This window comes from Mytilus galloprovincialis, chromosome 4, assembly GCF_965363235.1.
Source record: "Mytilus galloprovincialis chromosome 4, xbMytGall1.hap1.1, whole genome shotgun sequence".
Classification (NCBI taxonomy): domain Eukaryota; kingdom Metazoa; phylum Mollusca; class Bivalvia; order Mytilida; family Mytilidae; genus Mytilus; species Mytilus galloprovincialis.
The window spans coordinates 47,925,617-47,945,267 of record NC_134841.1 but is presented as its reverse complement, the minus strand read 5'-3'; the positions used below and the strand labels follow the sequence as shown (position 1 = coordinate 47,945,267).

Sequence of the window (19,651 nt, the reverse complement as noted above, 5' to 3'; positions counted from 1 at the left end):
TTCTTTTCGTACCTTTCTTTCCGTACAATTGGAACAATTGAACGAGAAATTAGACAATTACGAGGCCAGGTTCACTCAATTAGTAATTTTGACGTGCATTTGTGCTTCTTTCTCCGTTAATCTAGAACGGTTTTAGAAAATATCACATCTCACTATAAAAAATAGTTGTATATGTATATATATTCTTCGATATCATAAAAATAAATAACAATTAAGCAGAAACCTACCTTTTCTCTGTCTATTGACCTTACGTCACAGTGCCAGATATTAAATACCACCGAGTCCAAACATTTTTCATGTTTCATATACACTTCACTCAATTTAAAGACTCTACATGAAGATTTGAGTTTAGTATGGAGGGTTGAATGACATAAGAAACGTATAGTCGATAGTAGGTTATTTGTTGACATTGCATTCGTTACGACAAATATTAACTATATGTATTTACATTGTATCACAGATCAAATTTATTCTTTCATTGTGTATTAATGTGTGAAACTACGACTTTGAATGAGCTAAGTCATTTCAATTGATACTTTATAGTGTGTCTTTCTATGTTGTGATGTTATACTATTGTTTCAGAAAAGGGAGAAGGTTTGGTACCATTAAAAAGTTTAATCCCGCTGCAATTGTTCGCACCTGTCCTAAGTCAGGAATCGGATGTTCAGTGTTTGTCGTCTTGTTTATGTGGTTCCTTAGTGTTTTTCGTTTCTCGTTTTTCATATAGATTAGACGTTGGTTTTCCCGTTTGAATGTTTTTACACTAGTATTCGTTGGGGCCCTTTATAGCTTGCTGTTCGGTGTGAGCCTAGGCTCCGTGTTGAAGACCGTACCTTGACCTATAATAGTTTACTTTTATAATTGTGACTTGGATGGAGAGTTGTCTCATTGGCACTCATACCACATCTTCCTATAATTGTGACTTGGATGGAGAGTTGTCTCATTGGCACTCATACCATATCCATAAACCCTAATTTTATTTAAAAACTCATTGTACTGTTTATATTATTTACAGAAATAGAGGTGAAAAAAAAACAAAACAGGAAAGTGAAAGAGAAGAAACAAGAGTCACCTAAAGATTATCTTGGCATATTTAGAATTATAATAACAGCACGATGACTGATTATATTCCAAATGCTACGGTTCAAGACTTTACATCAGAAACACAATCTGAGAATAGTGTTCCTCCATCGTATAGATCTGTAGAAAACCAAAATAGAAGACATCAACATAAGAGAAGGTAGGATTGCTAAATATTTCAGTTTAATAAACATAACTGAGTAAAAACAAAGTCCGAAAACTATATAATATTGAAGTGATACATACTTGTAAGCGGGAAATAACTCTATGCATGTGTGCAATTTATCGAAATATGTTGACTAAAATTTGGTATAAAACAAAACAATCAATACGTACGACATTATTGCCTACCAAAATCAAAATAATAAAACCAGTTAATAAGTTTTCAAATTCCCCAAACTGTAAACACTTCATTTACACTATACCTTTGTGGATAATTGTGATTTGAAATTTGTGACTACTTAAGATTTAGAGATGATATGACTGACGGTAGTAGAATTTATCAAATTTGAACAAATTAAAATTTCTTTAAATGAATGGATTTCTATAAGAGAAAAAAATCCAGATGATCAGTATGGTTTACTTTCTAGGGCATGGAATGCATTTAGAAATGTAGAAAGAGATGACGAAGGCTGTGAAGATGTAGAAAAATATTGCTTAAAGTTCTGTCGGTTTTGTATGGGTATTGGATTGGTAGTTGGAATCACAGTAAAAGGTGTTACTTCAATTTTAATCCCGCTGCTCCTTGCATCACAGTTAAAAACAGAAAAGGTACTGAATAATTATTATTGTTGACCCATACAAATTTAAAGTCATATGAAACGAGTGACTGGTGAAAAATAATGTTTATCCATTTCTTGAACCAATGCAGGTATATATCATAAACTCATACTTCTGTGCGCGATTTTATCATTTTTAACGCAAAAATATCGTATAATCGTCATTTTTTTTCTCTCTGTCTGATATGATTTAACAAATATGGCAGCTCATTGAATGCCGTGTTTTGACTCCGAAGTTAACCGATTGTCACCTTATAGTAAACAATTAACAAAAAAGCACATATATGTGTACAATAAGATAATAGTTTATTTCAGTGACAGATCCATGCGTATTGCGATCACCGAATGTTTACGAGGAGGGTCACGCTAAGGTCACTTTTCATACGGAAAAAATATGTCGGCGAATTGCTTCCGGGAAGCAAGCAATTAAAAAGAGTAAACTTCTTCTAAATGTGGACAAATGAAAGAATTCTTCAGAAAAAAGTATATGTACATAAGTTTAATAATGGAAACTATCCATTTTGTTATAAAAAACATATGCATGATTTTTTTTTTAATTTGAAGTTTTATATGACTTTAATTTGCCAAAATGTTTAGAAATAAAATATTTGAAAAACACAAACACAATAAACTATGTTAAATTGTAAATTGCTTTTGTTATGTACCAAAGCATGATAGCAAAACGGTTTAAAGAAGAGGCGGAGGATTAGCTTTGACACAAAAAAGACAACAGTGATAGATTGAAAATGCTAAAGTTTCAATAGATGTTTAAATGATAAAAACATCATGATTAACTCTGTGCGAATCCCTGTGGATTATTCTTACAGAATGCCACAAAAAACTAAAATGTAACAAAAATATTTTATGTATTTATTTCGTCTTTTTCGTGTTTTTGATGCATATTTGTTTTGTATAATTCATTACACACAATTATATCTTACATACATGTATATGAATAATTATATTAAAACTTTTTTAAAGGAGGACGTTCAAAAATCTAATGCTTTAATAGAGCTGATTCTTTGTTACTCGATACCTATTGCCTTAACCTTTTTACAGTCTTTGTCCAAAGTGTGTTTTTGGGAGAGAAAACAATCTTAAATGGACGTCCGTTTTACCAGTAAGTATTTAACCAACTAGAACTAAGCATAAACGCTATTTGTAATTTTATAATGGAGTAGAAAGATTGACATTTAAATGAAATACTTGCCGCATTGTAAACGATGGAATTTCTGTTTTCATTAAACTCTCCATGGACTAGAAAGCCATATTTGTAGGAGAAGCAATTCACTATTAAGAAGTAATATATATATACTATAAACATCGAAAGATGTAAACATGTGTATTATTCATCCATGACCGCTATTATCAAATGATAAAAACATAACTGTATTTTTTCTAATTTATATATAGGTTTTGATATTAGAAAGTGCCGAAGCATTCGGAACAGCCTACCTGTTCTTCAAAGTTTTTAGTACCCATTCCATGACTTCAGTAATAACTCTCATCATGTCATCATTCACACTTCCGTCAATTCTGAACATAATAAAACAAATTGCATTAGCAAGGAATAGACAAAAATTCGTATTAAGGATGCTACGTGTAATCATAGCGGTAATTGCTGTGCTAATTCAATGTGGAGTTGTAGTCTGTATGATAGTAAGACCAAATATTGTGTTTAGCGATGCAAATCAAACCCAGTATACCATACAAGAGAAAATCTATCTAGTAATAAGTCTAGTCGGAATTTCAATGGGATATTGTCAAAACTTTTTGAATAGTAACTTAGAAATTGAAATCTTTAATTGGAGAAAAGAAGTAGACAAAGCAAGATCGAAAATAGATTTGATCATGTGCATCATAAAAGTGGGTATATTTCTTTTGATGGTAAAAATTTTGCTGCCAGATATAGAGTGGACATATACAGAAGACAGCGCAAATTTGAAAGACACTTTCCTTGAAAAGTGTTTACAAATCTTGTTTCACCATAAGCTAATGTTTATATATATTTACTGTGCCATTTTCGCTTCCTATGAAAGTGTACTTGCTTGCAAATTAGACATGCAGCGGATATCATTCTTTGTTCCATTGGCGTTAGTTCCACTTGGGTGTTTTGGTGCAGTTATAGGATTCTGCTATAATTGGCCAGATGACAGTAATGTGTTTGGATTAGCTGTTTCCTGTCCAAGTGTTGAAATTGATAGTCTATCAATGTGGATTGGTTCTAGTATTGGATTGTGGGTGTCTCTTATATTTTTGACATGGTATGTTCTATTTCCACAGTGGAACGGTATGGAACGAGACCAAAGGTATATTTAAACTATTTTATAGTAACAAATTATATTTAGAAAAAAGTATTAAACGGATAGTAAATAGTAACATTGTATTATATCCTTTTTAGAAATATTTTAGCAAATGTATCAATGTTTTTTTTGTTGAACGTATGACGTTTTTTCAGCACAACAAAAGAGTTATAACCCAGAATCAAAATTATCGTTTGTGGTAGTAAAAGGCATTTGTATATTCGTTATCAAATGATTAGTTAGAAATAGATCGAACATGTGAAGCTCTTATGACCTCCAACAATTTTTGTTTTTAGGTTATTTGTATTACCAACGAGAGATAATTTCTTCTCATCTCTTGGATTGCTGATGAAAAGAAAAGATGAAACAATAGAAACAAAGTCGAACAAAGGACAAGAAGACGAGGAAAATTCGTTTGTGAATGAAGATTGCAAGAAACCAGAACGACGGAAAAAGGCCAAGCCGTATGTTTATATATGTGGAACAATGTGGCATGAAACAAGAGAGGAAATGTTACAACTCCTCAAATCATTATTCAGGTTTGTTGATCAAATCGATTTTGTAACTGAATATTTTATAGAACAAGAAGAATTTTAAAAGTGACAACATAAACCATACGCACAAAGAAGATTTTCAGAACAACTTCCAACGAAACAGATACACTTTCCAAAAATTGATTAAAAGTTTATAAAAAGAATGAACAACACAAAAGCTATCTACAAAAATAACATAAGGACCTAAGAACTACGGTTCCGGAGCTACACGAAAGCCACATAAACTGTGGATGTCCGCAAATAGTCCGAATTGACCTGCTGCTACTCTTGTTAACATTATCGATTTTGTGATACGACATCGATCAATGGCGGATTAGCAAATTTCTGGGCTAACCATGAGCCAATACAAAATGTCTTATTCATAACCGAATATGAAGGTGTGCAAATGCTTTAGATGTTCATATGATGAAATCATAATCTTTCAGTCAGTTTAGTTGAAGTCTGGAGCTGGCATGTCAGTTAACTGCTAGTAGTCTGTTGTTATTTATGTATTATTGTCATTTTGTTTATTTTCTTTGGTTACATCTTCTGACATCAGACTCGGATTTCTCTTGAACTGAATTTTAATGTGCGTATTGTTATGCGTTTACTTTACTACATTGGTTAGAGGTGTAGGGGGAGGGTTGAGATCTCACAAACATGTTTAACCCCGCCGCATTTTTGCGCCTGTCCCAAGTCAGGAGCCTCTGGCCTTTGTTAGTCTTGTATTATTTTAATTTTAGTTTCTTGTGTACAATTTGGAAATTAGTATGGCGTTCATTATCACTGGACTAGTATATATTTGTTTAGGGGCCAGCTGAAGGACGCCTCCGGGTGCGGGAATTTCTCGCTACATTGAAGACCTGTTGGTGACCCTCTGCTGTTGTTTTTTATTTGGGCGGGTTGTTGTCTCTTTGACACATTCCCCATTTCCATTCTCAATTTTATTTAACAAATAAAAAAAAAAACCGATAGACTAGACCGTAATTGATAGAAACCTTATACAAAAATTCAAGTACATACATTCAACTTAATAAGTCTGTGGTATAACCCTGTCCGGCAAGCTAGAATTTTGTGAGCTAGTACTTCAAGTATCAGACTAATCTAGTTGGTAATACTCATATCAGATTGATGTATCATTCATTCGAGAGGGATAAGCACGCTACAAAACCATCCCTTATTATTCGAAACATAACAAAAATATTATCGATTTAATTATTTTCTTATCAATTCAGACAACAAACGGTCTTATTACTCTTTGTAGATTTATGATTCTTTTTTTTTAAATTTTTTTTAAACTATTTCGAGGTTGGATTTTCATCGGAGTAGTCGTAGGATAGCAGAAAAATATTACAAAGTAGATAAAGATTACTTTGAACACGAAAGTAAGTATGTCGTGGTTATAACACGAGTATTGTTTTGTTAACAGATTTGATACCATGCCATTCATTAACATGTTTGTATTTTTGTATTTTTTTTTTTTTTTATCTTTTCAGTAAATAGATCAAATAAATTTACAAGCAATTGTAATGTAGCCTTGAAAATAGCCTTTGATTTTTTTTCAGTTCATATAGTTTTTGATGACGCTTTTGAAACTGATAAAAAATCAAGACAAAGATTACCAAATGAATGGGTAAAAAAGCTGGTAGAATGCATGGAAGAGGCATCAACGTAAGCTATTATGATATTATATATATGCTTTTAAGACAGATTGGTTTTCATGAATGTATAAACGTATACAAAAGAGGTATCCCAGAATGATGGTACATGATAATTTTATTTTCTTTTTTTTCAACAAAAATGATGACTGCGTTGGTAACAGTTTTGTACTTTTATACAAAAAATGAGATCTTACCATAGGGAAAAAATATGTTTTTATTCGTTGATTGTTACTAGATCTTTTAAATTTAATTTATCCTATTATGTGGTTCCAAATTTAATTTTATTTCAAGTTCAATCGAATTGATTTCCTGAATTGTTATTTATCACAGATCAGTCGCTAGGGGCCATACGACATGGAATATTAATCCAACAAAAACGACTACACCATATGGGGGACGATTGAATTGGACAATGCCAGGGGGGACAGAAATGACGATTCATTTGAAAGATAAAGACAAAATTAGACACAAAAAACGATGGTCACAGGTAAAATCAATCAATTATTCTAATTGTCTTTTTTATAAATTGAAATAAGAAGATACTAATGTGGTAAAACAATTTAGTCGAAGACAGAAAGTGAAGATCGCCGAAGTAAAATCCCAATGGACAAGCAATGCTCGACATAATGAAAAAACAATTAAGCTACTCAACCCTCAAATGTTTTTAGTAAACCATATTGACAAAATAGATTACGATAAAATTGTGGAGGTAGTCAAAACAGTTGTTGGATGAATCAACTTCCGTAAATACATAAATGATAGATATAGTTGTTCTATGACATATCATGTTATTACTACTTTCCCAACATCGAATCTCAGGAAACGATCATTTTGCGTAATGGTGACCTCGACGATCAGATGCGTCTTTTAAATAAAATTGAAATAAATACTTATATTGAAATGATTGATCATGTTGATAGTAGTTTTGAGACATATATCGTGGGCAGTACATATTTCATTCAAAGGTAGCTGAGAAAGTAAAATACCCATTCAAGTTTTGAATTCAAAATCAATTAATGCAACAGAACGATATTACACGATTGTATACAAAGATTGAGTAACGTACTCCTAAGCCATCTGGATATATAATATGCTACTTTATTGTAAATCTAGATCATGTACATGTACTACTTATTGGGATATAAGATGTTGGGTGTCGATAAGGAAGATTCAATATTTTCGAAGGAGAAAAGGAAAAGATGTGCATACAGAAAAAAACCATCGATGCTGGACCAATTGTCTAAACATAAACTTGACAAGGTAAGTTTCTGTTATAGCAAAACATATCCATTAGCACTTTAGATGTTGCCATTTAGTCATAGCCTCTCTGTCTTTCTCTTTTCCTGGTTGATTGAATCCCTGCGTTTTAAATTTACTAGTAACTAGTACAAACAAACAATAAATGCACCAAAATATAATGTTTGTATGCAGATGAAAAAGTATGTTTGCTAAAAAAAGTTACCAGTACTAAAAATAAGAAAACAAATGTCATTTAAAAACTGCTTTGCATTTTTTTGAAATATATTAATGACATTTAAATCGTTATTTTTTGTAGGCTCACAACAGCTTCATTTTGGCTTTGGACGGAGATGTAGATTTCAAACCTGAGGCAGTACAGAAACTGATAGACAAAATGAAGAAGAATAGCAAAGTTGGCGCTGTATGTGGACGAATACATCCAATTGGATCAGGTAAGTAGATAAAAATTGTTCTATCAATTTGAATATTATTGTATGGTTTATATGATAAATCAGCCAAAAATTGATTAGAACAGTCAAATAGTTGGTTTACAACTGATCAAAATATTTGTTATACTTATGAAATGTATTCGTTCTTTGGGCTGCCATCGTGTTGTGGAAATTACTTATTATTGCTTTTAAGATTTAAACCATGTAATCTGTATAACTTTTTTATATATAGATTTTCTAAACATCCTTTAATGTTATAGTAGCTTCAGTGTAAGCACCTTAAATCACTTATTCATATTTTAGCTGAGTGATTAATAAATTTTTTGATTGCAGAATTTTATTTTCCGTATAGTATGCATGCATATCACTGGAGGCTTACCATGTTGAGACACTTACTCCTGTTTGGAGTACGTGTTATTCCCTCTGTTTGTTTTTGTTACCTTAATTTGCATCTTCTAAATGGATTTTGACAAATTTGAGCATCTGCAACCTACGCTGTTGTCTACATTTGTATGGAATACCGTGAAACGGTAGAACATTTTAAACAATTGAACGCTGTTTACACACCTACACAAAACACTGAAATTCAAACTTATCGTCTACATTAGTTGTTGTACCGAATAACATATCATATGATGTATTTAATAATACTGCTTTACGCTGTCATATTTTGGTGAACAGCTATATCCTTATGTGTACATTATAAGGTTGGGGCGTTATTCTTGAAATACCCCCTTTTTAAAAGAAACTGTCTACCTAGGAATATGTGTAAGATGTCTGTGTCGAATTACATGTAAAATGGCGAGATGTGAAAGTTAAGTTTGATGGTTCTGGCATGAAAATATGGATTTTGCTGCTACAAAATGTTGGAAATAATTTGAAATTAAGGAATGTATCTCCCTCACGCAAAGCTCTGATTCCTTGCCCGACTTTGGGTATTGTGTTTGCCTTTTTAGCTCACCTGGCCAGAAGGGCGAAGTGAACTTTTCTCATCACTTGGCATCCGGCGTCCGTTGTCCGGCGTCCGTTGTCCGTTGTCCGTCGTCGTCCGTCGTCTTCCGTCGTCGTTAACTTTTACAAAAATCTTCTCCTCTGAAACTACTAAGCCAAATTTAACCAAACTTGACCAAAATCATCTTTGGGGTATCCTGTTTAAAAATTGTGTCCGGTGACCCGCCAAACTAACCAAGATGGCCGCCATGGCTAAAAATAGAACATAGGGATAAAATGTATATTTTGGCTTATAACTCTAAAACCAAAGCATTTAGAGCAAATCTGACACGAGTATAGTTGTTTATCAGGTCAAGATCTATCTGCCCTGAAATTTTCAGATGAATCAGACAATCCGTTGTTGGGTTACTGCCCCTGAATTGGTGATTTTGAGGAAATTTTACTGTTTTTGGTTATTATCTTGAATATTATAATAGATAGAGATAAACTGAAAACAGCAATAATGTTCAGCAAAGTAATATTTACAAATAAGTCAAATGACCGAAATGGTCAGTTGACCCCTTTAGGAGTTATTGCCCTTTATAGTCAATTTTTAACCATTTTTCGTAAATCTTAGTAATCTTTTACAAAAATCTTCTCCTCTGAAACTACTGAGCCAAATTAATCCAAACTTGGCCACAATCATCTTTAGGGTATTTAATTTTAAAAATTCGTCCGGTGATCCAGCCATCCAACCAAGATGGCCGCCACGGTTAAAAATAGAACATAGGGGTAAAATACAGTTTTTTGCTAATAACCAAAGCATTTAGAGCAAATCTGACGGGGTAAAATTGTTTATCAGGTCAAGATCTATCTGCCCTGAAATTTTCAGATGAATCGGACAACCCTTTGTTGGGTTGCTGCCCCTGAATTGGTAATTTTAAGGAAATTTTGCCGTTTTTATACGCCCGTCAAAATTTTGACGGGACGTATTATGGTATATAAATGTCCGGTGTCCGTCCGTCCGTCTGTCTGTCTGTCCTTCTGTCTGTCTGTCCGGCGTAAACATGTCGCACCGTAACTTGAGACTTATCCATAAAATTTCATGAAACTTAATACTCAACGATTTTCGGTACTTATACATCTTCGGATTTCAAATGTTTGGCTTTGAGCGTTCCTGATGAAGGTAAATCCAGAAAAGCGCTTCGGACGCAATAAATTATAAAACGTGTTGTTTTCCATTTTTTACATCACTGGGTCGATACCTCTGCTGGTGGACTATCAGTCCCCGAGGGTATCATCAGCTCAGTAGTCAGTGCTTCGGTACTGACATGATTTAACAAACTTTACTAAAATTGTCTGTTTATAAATTTTGAAATTATTATGAAACTAAGGTTTCAACTCCCTCAGGCAAAGTTGGCTTTAGACGAATTTGGCTATTTATTTTTGGTATTTTTGACCTATAGCTCTTCAACGATTTTCGGTACTTATACATCTTCGGATTTCAAATGTTTGGCTTTGAGCGTTCCTGATGAAGGTAAATCCAGAAAAGCGCTTCGGACGCAATAAATTATAAAACGTGTTGTTTTCCATTTTTTACATCACTGGGTCGATACCTCTGCTGGTGGACTATCAGTCCCCGAGGGTATCATCAGCTCAGTAGTCAGTGCTTCGGTACTGACATGATTTAACAAACTTTACTAAAATTGTCTGTTTATAAATTTTGAAATTATTATGAAACTAAGGTTTCAACTCCCTCAGGCAAAGTTGGCTTTAGACGAATTTGGCTATTTATTTTTGGTATTTTTGACCTATAGCTCTTCAACGATTTTCGGTACTTATACATCTTCGGATTTCAAATGTTTGGCTTTGAGCGTTCCTGATGAAGGTAAATCCAGAAAAGCGCTTCGGACGCAATAAATTATAAAACGTGTTGTTTTCCATTTTTTACATCACTGGGTCGATACCTCTGCTGGTGGACTATCAGTCCCCGAGGGTATCATCAGCTCAGTAGTCAGTGCTTCGGTACTGACATGATTTAACAAACTTTACTAAAATTGTCTGTTTATAAATTTTGAAATTATTATGAAACTAAGGTTTCAACTCCCTCAGGCAAAGTTGGCTTTAGACGAATTTGGCTATTTATTTTTGGTATTTTTGACCTATAGCTCTTCAACGATTTTCGGTACTTATACATCTTCGGATTTCAAATGTTTGGCTTTGAGCGTTCCTGATGAAGGTAAATCCAGAAAAGCGCTTCGGACGCAATAAATTATAAAACGTGTTGTTTTCCATTTTTTACATCACTTGGTCGATACCTCTGCTGGTGGACTATCAGTCCCCGAGGGTATCATCAGCTCAGTAGTCAGTGCTTCGGTACTGACATGATTTAACAAACTTTACTAAAATTGTCTGTTTATAAATTTTGAAATTATTATGAAACTAAGGTTTCAACTCCCTCAGGCAAAGTTGGCTTTAGACGAATTTGGCTATTTATTTTTGGTATTTTTGACCTATAGCTCTTCAACGATTTTCGGTACTTATACATCTTCGGATTTCAAATGTTTGGCTTTGAGCGTTCCTGATGAAGGTAAATCCAGAAAAGCGCTTCGGACGCAATAAATTATAAAACGTGTTGTTTTCCATTTTTTACATCACTGGGTCGATACCTCTGCTGGTGGACTATCAGTCCCCGAGGGTATCATCAGCTCAGTAGTCAGTGCTTCGGTACTGACATGATTTAACAAACTTTACTAAAATTGTCTGTTTATAAATTTTGAAATTATTATGAAACTAAGGTTTCAACTCCCTCAGGCAAAGTTGGCTTTAGACGAATTTGGCTATTTATTTTTGGTATTTTTGACCTATAGCTCTTCAACGATTTTCGGTACTTATACATCTTCGGATTTCAAATGTTTGGCTTTGAGCGTTCCTGATGAAGGTAAATCCAGAAAAGCGCTTCGGACGCAATAAATTATAAAACGTGTTGTTTTCCATTTTTTACATCACTGGGTCGATACCTCTGCTGGTGGACTATCAGTCCCCGAGGGTATCATCAGCTCAGTAGTCAGTGCTTCGGTACTGACATGATTTAACAAACTTTACTAAAATTGTCTGTTTATAAATTTTGAAATTATTATGAAACTAAGGTTTCAACTCCCTCAGGCAAAGTTGGCTTTAGACGAATTTGGCTATTTATTTTTGGTATTTTTGACCTATAGCTCTTCAACGATTTTCGGTACTTATACATCTTCGGATTTCAAATGTTTGGCTTTGAGCGTTCCTGATGAAGGTAAATCCAGAAAAGCGCTTCGGACGCAATAAATTATAAAACGTGTTGTTTTCCATTTTTTACATCACTGGGTCGATACCTCTGCTGGTGGACTATCAGTCCCCGAGGGTATCATCAGCTCAGTAGTCAGTGCTTCGGTACTGACATGATTTAACAAACTTTACTAAAATTGTCTGTTTATAAATTTTGAAATTATTATGAAACTAAGGTTTCAACTCCCTCAGGCAAAGTTGGCTTTAGACGAATTTGGCTATTTATTTTTGGTATTTTTGACCTATAGCTCTTCAACGATTTTCGGTACTTATACATCTTCGGATTTCAAATGTTTGGCTTTGAGCGTTCCTGATGAAGGTAAATCCAGAAAAGCGCTTCGGACGCAATAAATTATAAAACGTGTTGTTTTCCATTTTTTACATCACTGGGTCGATACCTCTGCTGGTGGACTATCAGTCCCCGAGGGTATCATCAGCTCAGTAGTCAGTGCTTCGGTACTGACATGATTTAACAAACTTTACTAAAATTGTCTGTTTATAAATTTTGAAATTATTATGAAACTAAGGTTTCAACTCCCTCAGGCAAAGTTGGCTTTAGACGAATTTGGCTATTTATTTTTGGTATTTTTGACCTATAGCTCTTCAACGATTTTCGGTACTTATACATCTTCGGATTTCAAATGTTTGGCTTTGAGCGTTCCTGATGAAGGTAAATCCAGAAAAGCGCTTCGGACGCAATAAATTATAAAACGTGTTGTTTTCCATTTTTTAATATAGTTGTATCTTATGATGGTCAAATGATCTGTATACTTTTTGGTGAAAATGAAATTAAAACTTTTTGAGTTACGGCACTTTGTAACTAAAACAGGGGAGGGGGTGTTTTTTTCACATGTCGCACTGTATCTCAAAAACGATTTTTGATTATTGCTTAAAACTTTACACACTTCTTAGTTATATTAATCTTAAGATCTGTATACTTTTTGGTGATGATTCAAAATTTCATTTTTGAGTTATTGAGTATTTTATAAAAAAGAGGGAGGGTTTTTTTTACATGTCGCACCGTATCTCCAAAATGACTTATGGTTATTGCTTTACACTTTACACACTTCTTTGTTATATCAATCTAAAGATCTGTATACTTTTTGGTGATGATTCAAAATTTTATTTTTGAGTTATTGAGTATTTTGTAAAAAAAGGGGGAGGGTTTTTTTTTACATGTCGCGCCGTACCTCAAAAACAATTTATGATAATTGCTTTAAACTTTACACACTTCTTTATTATATTAATCTAAAGATCTGTATACTTTTTGGTTTTGATTCAAAATTTTATTTTAGTGATATTTAGTTTTTTGTAAAAATAAAAAGAAGGTGGGGTTTCACATGTCCCGCCGTATCTGAAAACCAATATATGGTTATTGCTAAAAACTTTCTCGGAAACTATTGATGATTATTGCATTAAACTTCCACACCACACATCGGGCGTATCATGCGCTCATGGCGCAGCTGTTTATTGGTTATTATCTTGAATATTATTATAGAAAAAGATAAACTGTAAACAGCAATAATGTTCAGCAAAGTAAGATTTACAAATAAGTCAAATGACCGAAATGGTCAATTGACCCCTAAGGAGTTATTGTCCTTTATAGTCAATTTTTTACAATTTTCATAAAATTTGTAAATTTTTACTAACATTTTCCACTGAAACTACTGGGCCAAGTTCATTATAAATAGAGATAATTGTAAGCAGCAAGAATGTTCAGTAAAGTAAGATGTACAAACACATCACCATCACCAACACACAATTTTGTCATGAATCCATCTGCTTCCTTTGTTTAATTTTCACATAGACCAAGGTGAGCGACACAGGCTCTCTAGAGCCTCTAGTTTGGTTTATAGCTCTCAATCTATTGAATAATCTTTGGAATTTTTAATATTTTGGCATCGGGCTCACTGATGAGACATTGATTGGCGAAATGCGCATCTGGTGCACAAAAAAAAATGGTACTGTTTATTTTATTCTGTTGTGAAGATGTTGTAATTTTTCGTTTCTAATCTGAAGAATTGCGAGTTGTAAAAAAATCACAATGTTTTGGTTATAGGTTTGAAAATGTAACTGAGAATAACATATTTTGCAAATACATTTAAGTTTGAATATCATGAATATTGATTAATCGCTGTTCGTAAAAAATTACAAATATCTATATTGATTTACGTTTTTTTGTTTAATCATTGTTTTTTCTCTGTATTGTAGGGCCTGTTGTATGGTATCAGCAATTTGAATATGCAGTTGGACATTGGCTACAAAAAGCTTCAGAACATGTTTTTGGATGTGTACTTTGTTGTCCAGGAGCCTTCAGTTTATTTCGTGCTACTGCTCTAATGGACGACAACGTGATGAAAATGTATACAACTCCTTCCTTGGAAGCACGCCATTTCATCCAGTTTGAACAAGGTATAACATTTTCATAAGCTTCCCTTTCTGTAAGACATATCAATCATTTCTTGATAAATTTGTTTGCTTCAGCACGATGGGTGGTTCAAATCAAATATCAATACATCTTAGGTTACGTGGTCCCTGACGAACCTCTATAATAATTACTCTGTCCGTCAACAAATTTGAATTCTACGGTCACTCAAACGAGTTCCATAGTTTGAATGTATAAAGATAATAATCGTTAAAGGAGTTTACTTTCGATTTAAAAAAATTGTTTGTTAAAACATTTTTTTGTTACAAAATCACATATTTTGAGGAACATCTGTTTGTTCTTGAATTCAAACAAAAAATATGTTTATGTATAACATACTATTGCAAATTTATTCCCGATTATTAAGAATTAACCATGGGAAAATTGGCCGTAGAAAAAAAGTTTTGTGAAAAACTCACACAAATCTTGTGAAAGATTTATTTTTGCTTATGTTGCTACAAAATTTTAGATGTAGGTAAATATTCTTTAAAAGTTTTCTGATCAATTTACAGGAGGAGTAAATTAGGGGGAGCATCTTTTTGTCGGTTTTCTATAAATTATATATATATGTTAGACTCAGATCGATGTCCGGTCTCTAATCGACGTCCGTTCCTCAAATCGACGTACAAATCTGACGTCACTTTCTATAATCGACATCCAAAATTTTGATACTCTAATCGGCGTCCAATTTGACTTCATGTATTGCCAAAACGATGTCCAATTAATTGCAGTCGTCTTCAATCGATGTCCAATATCAATAAATAATAAATAATAAATTATTTGTTTTTGTAGGATTCTAACGACAACTACATTTTCAAACAATTGCATATTAATGTTTTAATTATCTCGATTAAAAGTTAATTCAGTCGATCTGCATAATAGTGTGTCATTGCTATTCGTATCAATGAATTACATGCATGTAAGTGTATGTCAATGAGAAAGCAACCCAACGACAAAAAAAAAACAAAACGACATCTAGAAGCATTATCTAGTCTTTAACAATAGACAAAATAAAGAAGAACAGCTAATTGAAACGCATACGCAAGAAATTGGCATTATGTTTTTAATGTTCTGCTACACCACTGTTCTAGGTTAATTAAGTGCTCGTCTTTAACCCCGACACATTCTTTATGTTCCTGTAGTTCAGTGGTTGCCGTTTTTGTATGTCTGCCATATTGGTCGTTCAGAATTTTTAATTTATTTTTTTATAAATAAGATCTTTAATTTTCTAATCTGAATTGTTTACATTATTCATGTCGTAGCCTTTCATAACCATTGTGGTATGGGTTTTTATCATTGTTGAAAGCCGAACGGTTGCCTATAATTGCTCAAATTCACATTCAGTTAACCTATTCGAAATAATACCATATCTCCTTATTTTTATGTTATCTCTAAAATTTATTTAAAATTGATATCACAACCGGTTTTGTTTTGTTTGTAGTGAATTTAAAAGAACACACATTTTATTATAGATCTTAATTGTCACAGTGACACATAATATGTTTAAACATGTGCAAGGTCTAAAGGTTTCAGATTTGCTATCGGTTCAGTTTAATGTTGTATGTATGTGTCCAAAACGGACGTTAAAAAGAGAAGCTAAAAATTGGACGTCTATTAGAGAAGCCAAAAAATTGGACGTCGATTAGAAAGGCGTAAAATTGGCCGTCGATTCGATATGTCATTTCATTGTGACGTCATATTGCGACGTCGATTTGAGGAACGGACGTCGATTAGAGATCGCACGTCGATCTGAGTCTTACATATATGAAGTCATGCTATTTTAAATTGAACCCGGATGTCAAATTGGTGTATTACCCAACTTTTTTTTTTAACAAATCACAATTTTTTAGAAACAAAAAAAATGTTGTGCTTATATTTTGACCAAAACTGACATTTTCGTATAAATACCCTCCCCGTAAAATAACATTTTTAAATGGCTGCTAAATATGTATTTTCTTGAATTTAGTTTAAAAAAAAGATTTACAAAGAAAACATCCGTGATAATAATTTCCTTGTGTCAAAATTTGTAAAAACTGATTCTCCATGAACAAAAATATATGTGGTTTTTTTTTTTCATCGGTATCAATAAATTGTTTCTGTGCATTACACAAGCATATGCAAGAGGGATCCTTGCTGACATTATTTTTCATTTGCTTTTTTCATATGTTAACCTTATCTTACAGGGGAAGACCGCTGGTTATGTACATTGATGCTACAGCAGGGTTGGAAGATAGATTACGCTGCTAGTGCTGACGCCAAGACGTTTGCACCACAAACATTTCAAGAGTTTTTCGTGCAGAGGCGACGCTGGGCACCTTCAACACTTGCAAATATTATTGACTTGCTTTCGTCGTGGAGGGTAACAACGAAAGTAAATGATAACATAAGCACGTTGTTTGTTTTATACCAGTTCATACTTCTTTCTTCAAGTTTACTTGGTATAGGAACAGTTACATTAATGATTACCGGATCTTTCAATGCTGTACTAAAAATAACAATGTTTGAGTCATTTGTCGTTGCTGTCATACCAGTGGTTGTGTATGCTTTTATATGCATAAAATGTAGCAATGACAGGCAGATTTTAGGAGCAGGGCTACTTTCAACAGTGTACACCTTAGTAATGGTTATTGTCACGGTAGGGTTATTTGTGAATCTCGCAACAGAACAGTCATACAGTCCAAACTTAATTTTTGTCGTAGAAATACTCTTCATCTTCGTATTTGCAGGTATAGCTCATCCAAAGGAGTTGATGTGTCTGGTTCATGGTTTGCTATATTATCTCATGGTTCCATCCACTTTTATTATCCTAACCGTGTATTACATATGTAATATTCATATTGTGTCATGGGGTACCCGCGAAAAGAAAACGGAAGAGGATATTATTGATGAAACGGAGCCGGGAAATTCTACTAATTCAAGGACTCCAATACTAATCAGATGCTTGCAGAATTTAGGCGTTTTGGCATTAATGAAAGAAGTAAGAGGGTTTATCCAGCAGTTATTGGGAGCTAAATTCGAGCAGCAAACCGATGATAATAAAACGTCATCGAGTAATCTACCACCTATGGGAGCAACATCTGTACCACGTAAAGAAACAAGAAGTCAAGAAGTAAGACAAAATCCAGATGCTTGGCAGTCGAAAGAATACTTTGGACTAAAGGAAAAGGGAATTATAAAGGAAGATGAAATTGAATTTTGGCAAGAACTCCTTCACGAGTATCTTAGCCCAATTAATGAAGACAAACAGAAAAAAAAGGAAATTCAAAAAGAACTAAAATATCTCAGAAATAATGTAGCATTTGGAATTCTTTTGGTGAATTTCCTGTTTGCAACGGCTATATTCCAACTTCAAAACAACGAAGATCAATTGAAGAGTTTTTACATATTGAACGAATACGAACCTTTCTCAGTCACTTTCTTAGTAGTGTTTGCATTAGTTATATTGTTGCAGTTTATTGGAATGCTCATCCACAGATGGGGCACCTTTTTACATCTAATATCAAGAGTACGTCTATGGTCTTTTTCAAAAGCAAAAGAAGATGCGAGGGCTGAAAAAGCCATTAAGGTAGCAGAAAAAATGCAGTCTGCTGATCAAGAATTTGACTATCTGGAAACCATAAGTTTGTCAACTATATCACATGATTCAAGGGTAAAGGACTTCGATATTTGGGAACCAGATTGTGATTATCCACAAGATGACGAGCAGACAAATAATGAATATGGACGAATCTTTCGACAAAGATTTGAGACAATAAGGGGAAACAAAGAATACCGTAGAATATTTTGTCAAAATACAGGAGCTAAGATAAATCATGCGCATAACAATTAATCATGAATACAAAATAACTGTGATCAATTTAAGTGTATTATTTTTAGAATCAATAGAAATAAAAGAATTACAAAAATATAAGGTGGAACATTTGAAAATATTTAAATTTGTTCTATTATACCTCAGAGAGGTTTCTGCGAAAAATATTTTGTACTAAAGTGGAATGAATAGCAAATAAAAATGAGAGGGTTTGTATTTCCTTTGAAATGACTAATTGGTTCAAAATATTTCTCCTGTTATTCTTGGGACTCCAGTATAAACTCTATATAATGAAAGATACTAGATAATCAAGATCTTTAAGTCATATGTACTTCAAATTTAAAAAAGAAGATGACTATGTATTATATACTTCAATAGCTACAACAGACTGTAAAATATGTGTATATAGACTTTCTTTTGAAAGAAATCCTTATTTGTATCCAAATCTTATAAAAATTTGCTTCTGTTGAACAGACCTAGGGTCTGCCAAAGTATTTAATTACATTCCAATAACAGGGATGTCTAATTGTAATTAATGACATCACAATAACATTGATTTTTAAATGTAACTAATTACATTACAATTACATTGCCAATGTAATTAATTACATTTCAATTACTTTTATCCAAGAGCGATATAATTTAGAATAAAAACATGAAAATGACAATAGGCTAGAATAGAATCAACTTATTTATACATACATAGTGGTATGTTCACTTTTTAACAATGGAAACATTCAAACAAGATTTGTTTAGATAAAAAAGATTTCAAATTTCTAACATCACTGTTACATTTAATCACCATTTCAATTCTTGTTTTTAATAGGAAAAGCTTTTTGGTAATTTTTTCATTCAGCACTGTTAAAGTTTAAATTTTGCTCCAATAGACTCAATGAAAAAAAAAACTGCTTTTATATGTAACTGGAACCACACAGTCATACTATTTTATTTGGTATAAAGATACATTAATTTATTTTTCATTTTTTGAAGATTTATTTTCTTAAAATTTAAAGTTTCTACTTAAAATGTTTTTTATATTTTAAAAGTTTCTGATGTAAAATTTTTGGTAACTTTAAAACTTCCTTTTATTACATAAAAATGATGGTAGCATTATCAAGAC

General features: G+C 33.0%; 1 protein-coding gene and 1 long non-coding RNA gene across 2 annotated transcripts; both read left to right on the top strand.

Annotated features, from left to right (window-relative positions):
- The first annotated feature begins 1,056 nt into the window (after positions 1-1,056).
- LOC143072296 (uncharacterized) lies at positions 1,057-2,967 on the top strand. The gene is made up of 3 exons (XR_012977125.1): positions 1,057-1,240; positions 1,671-1,851; positions 2,841-2,967. It is a non-coding gene; the product is annotated as an uncharacterized LOC143072296 (long non-coding RNA).
- Positions 2,968-3,278: 311 nt separating this feature from the next.
- LOC143072295 (chitin synthase chs-2-like) lies at positions 3,279-18,634 on the top strand. The gene is made up of 9 exons (XM_076247160.1): positions 3,279-4,168; positions 4,459-4,701; positions 6,004-6,080; positions 6,261-6,366; positions 6,687-6,843; positions 7,470-7,616; positions 7,912-8,047; positions 14,510-14,710; positions 16,907-18,634. The coding sequence occupies exons 1-9, from the start codon at positions 3,345-3,347 to the stop codon at positions 18,550-18,552; spliced, it is 3,537 nt and encodes a 1,178-aa protein (XP_076103275.1). The 5' UTR covers positions 3,279-3,344; the 3' UTR covers positions 18,553-18,634.
- Positions 18,635-19,651: the final 1,017 nt, after the last annotated feature.

Coding starts and splice junctions, on each gene's coding strand:
- LOC143072295 (XM_076247160.1), top strand. CDS start 3,345: ATGACTTCAGTAATAACTCTCATCATGTCATCATTCACACTTCCGTCA. Junction 6,081..6,260: donor AGATTACTTTGAACACGAAA/GTAAGTATGTCG, acceptor ATTTTTTTTCAG/TTCATATAGTTTTTGATGAC. Junction 6,844..7,469: donor ACAAAAAACGATGGTCACAG/GTAAAATCAATC, acceptor TTGTAAATCTAG/ATCATGTACATGTACTACTT.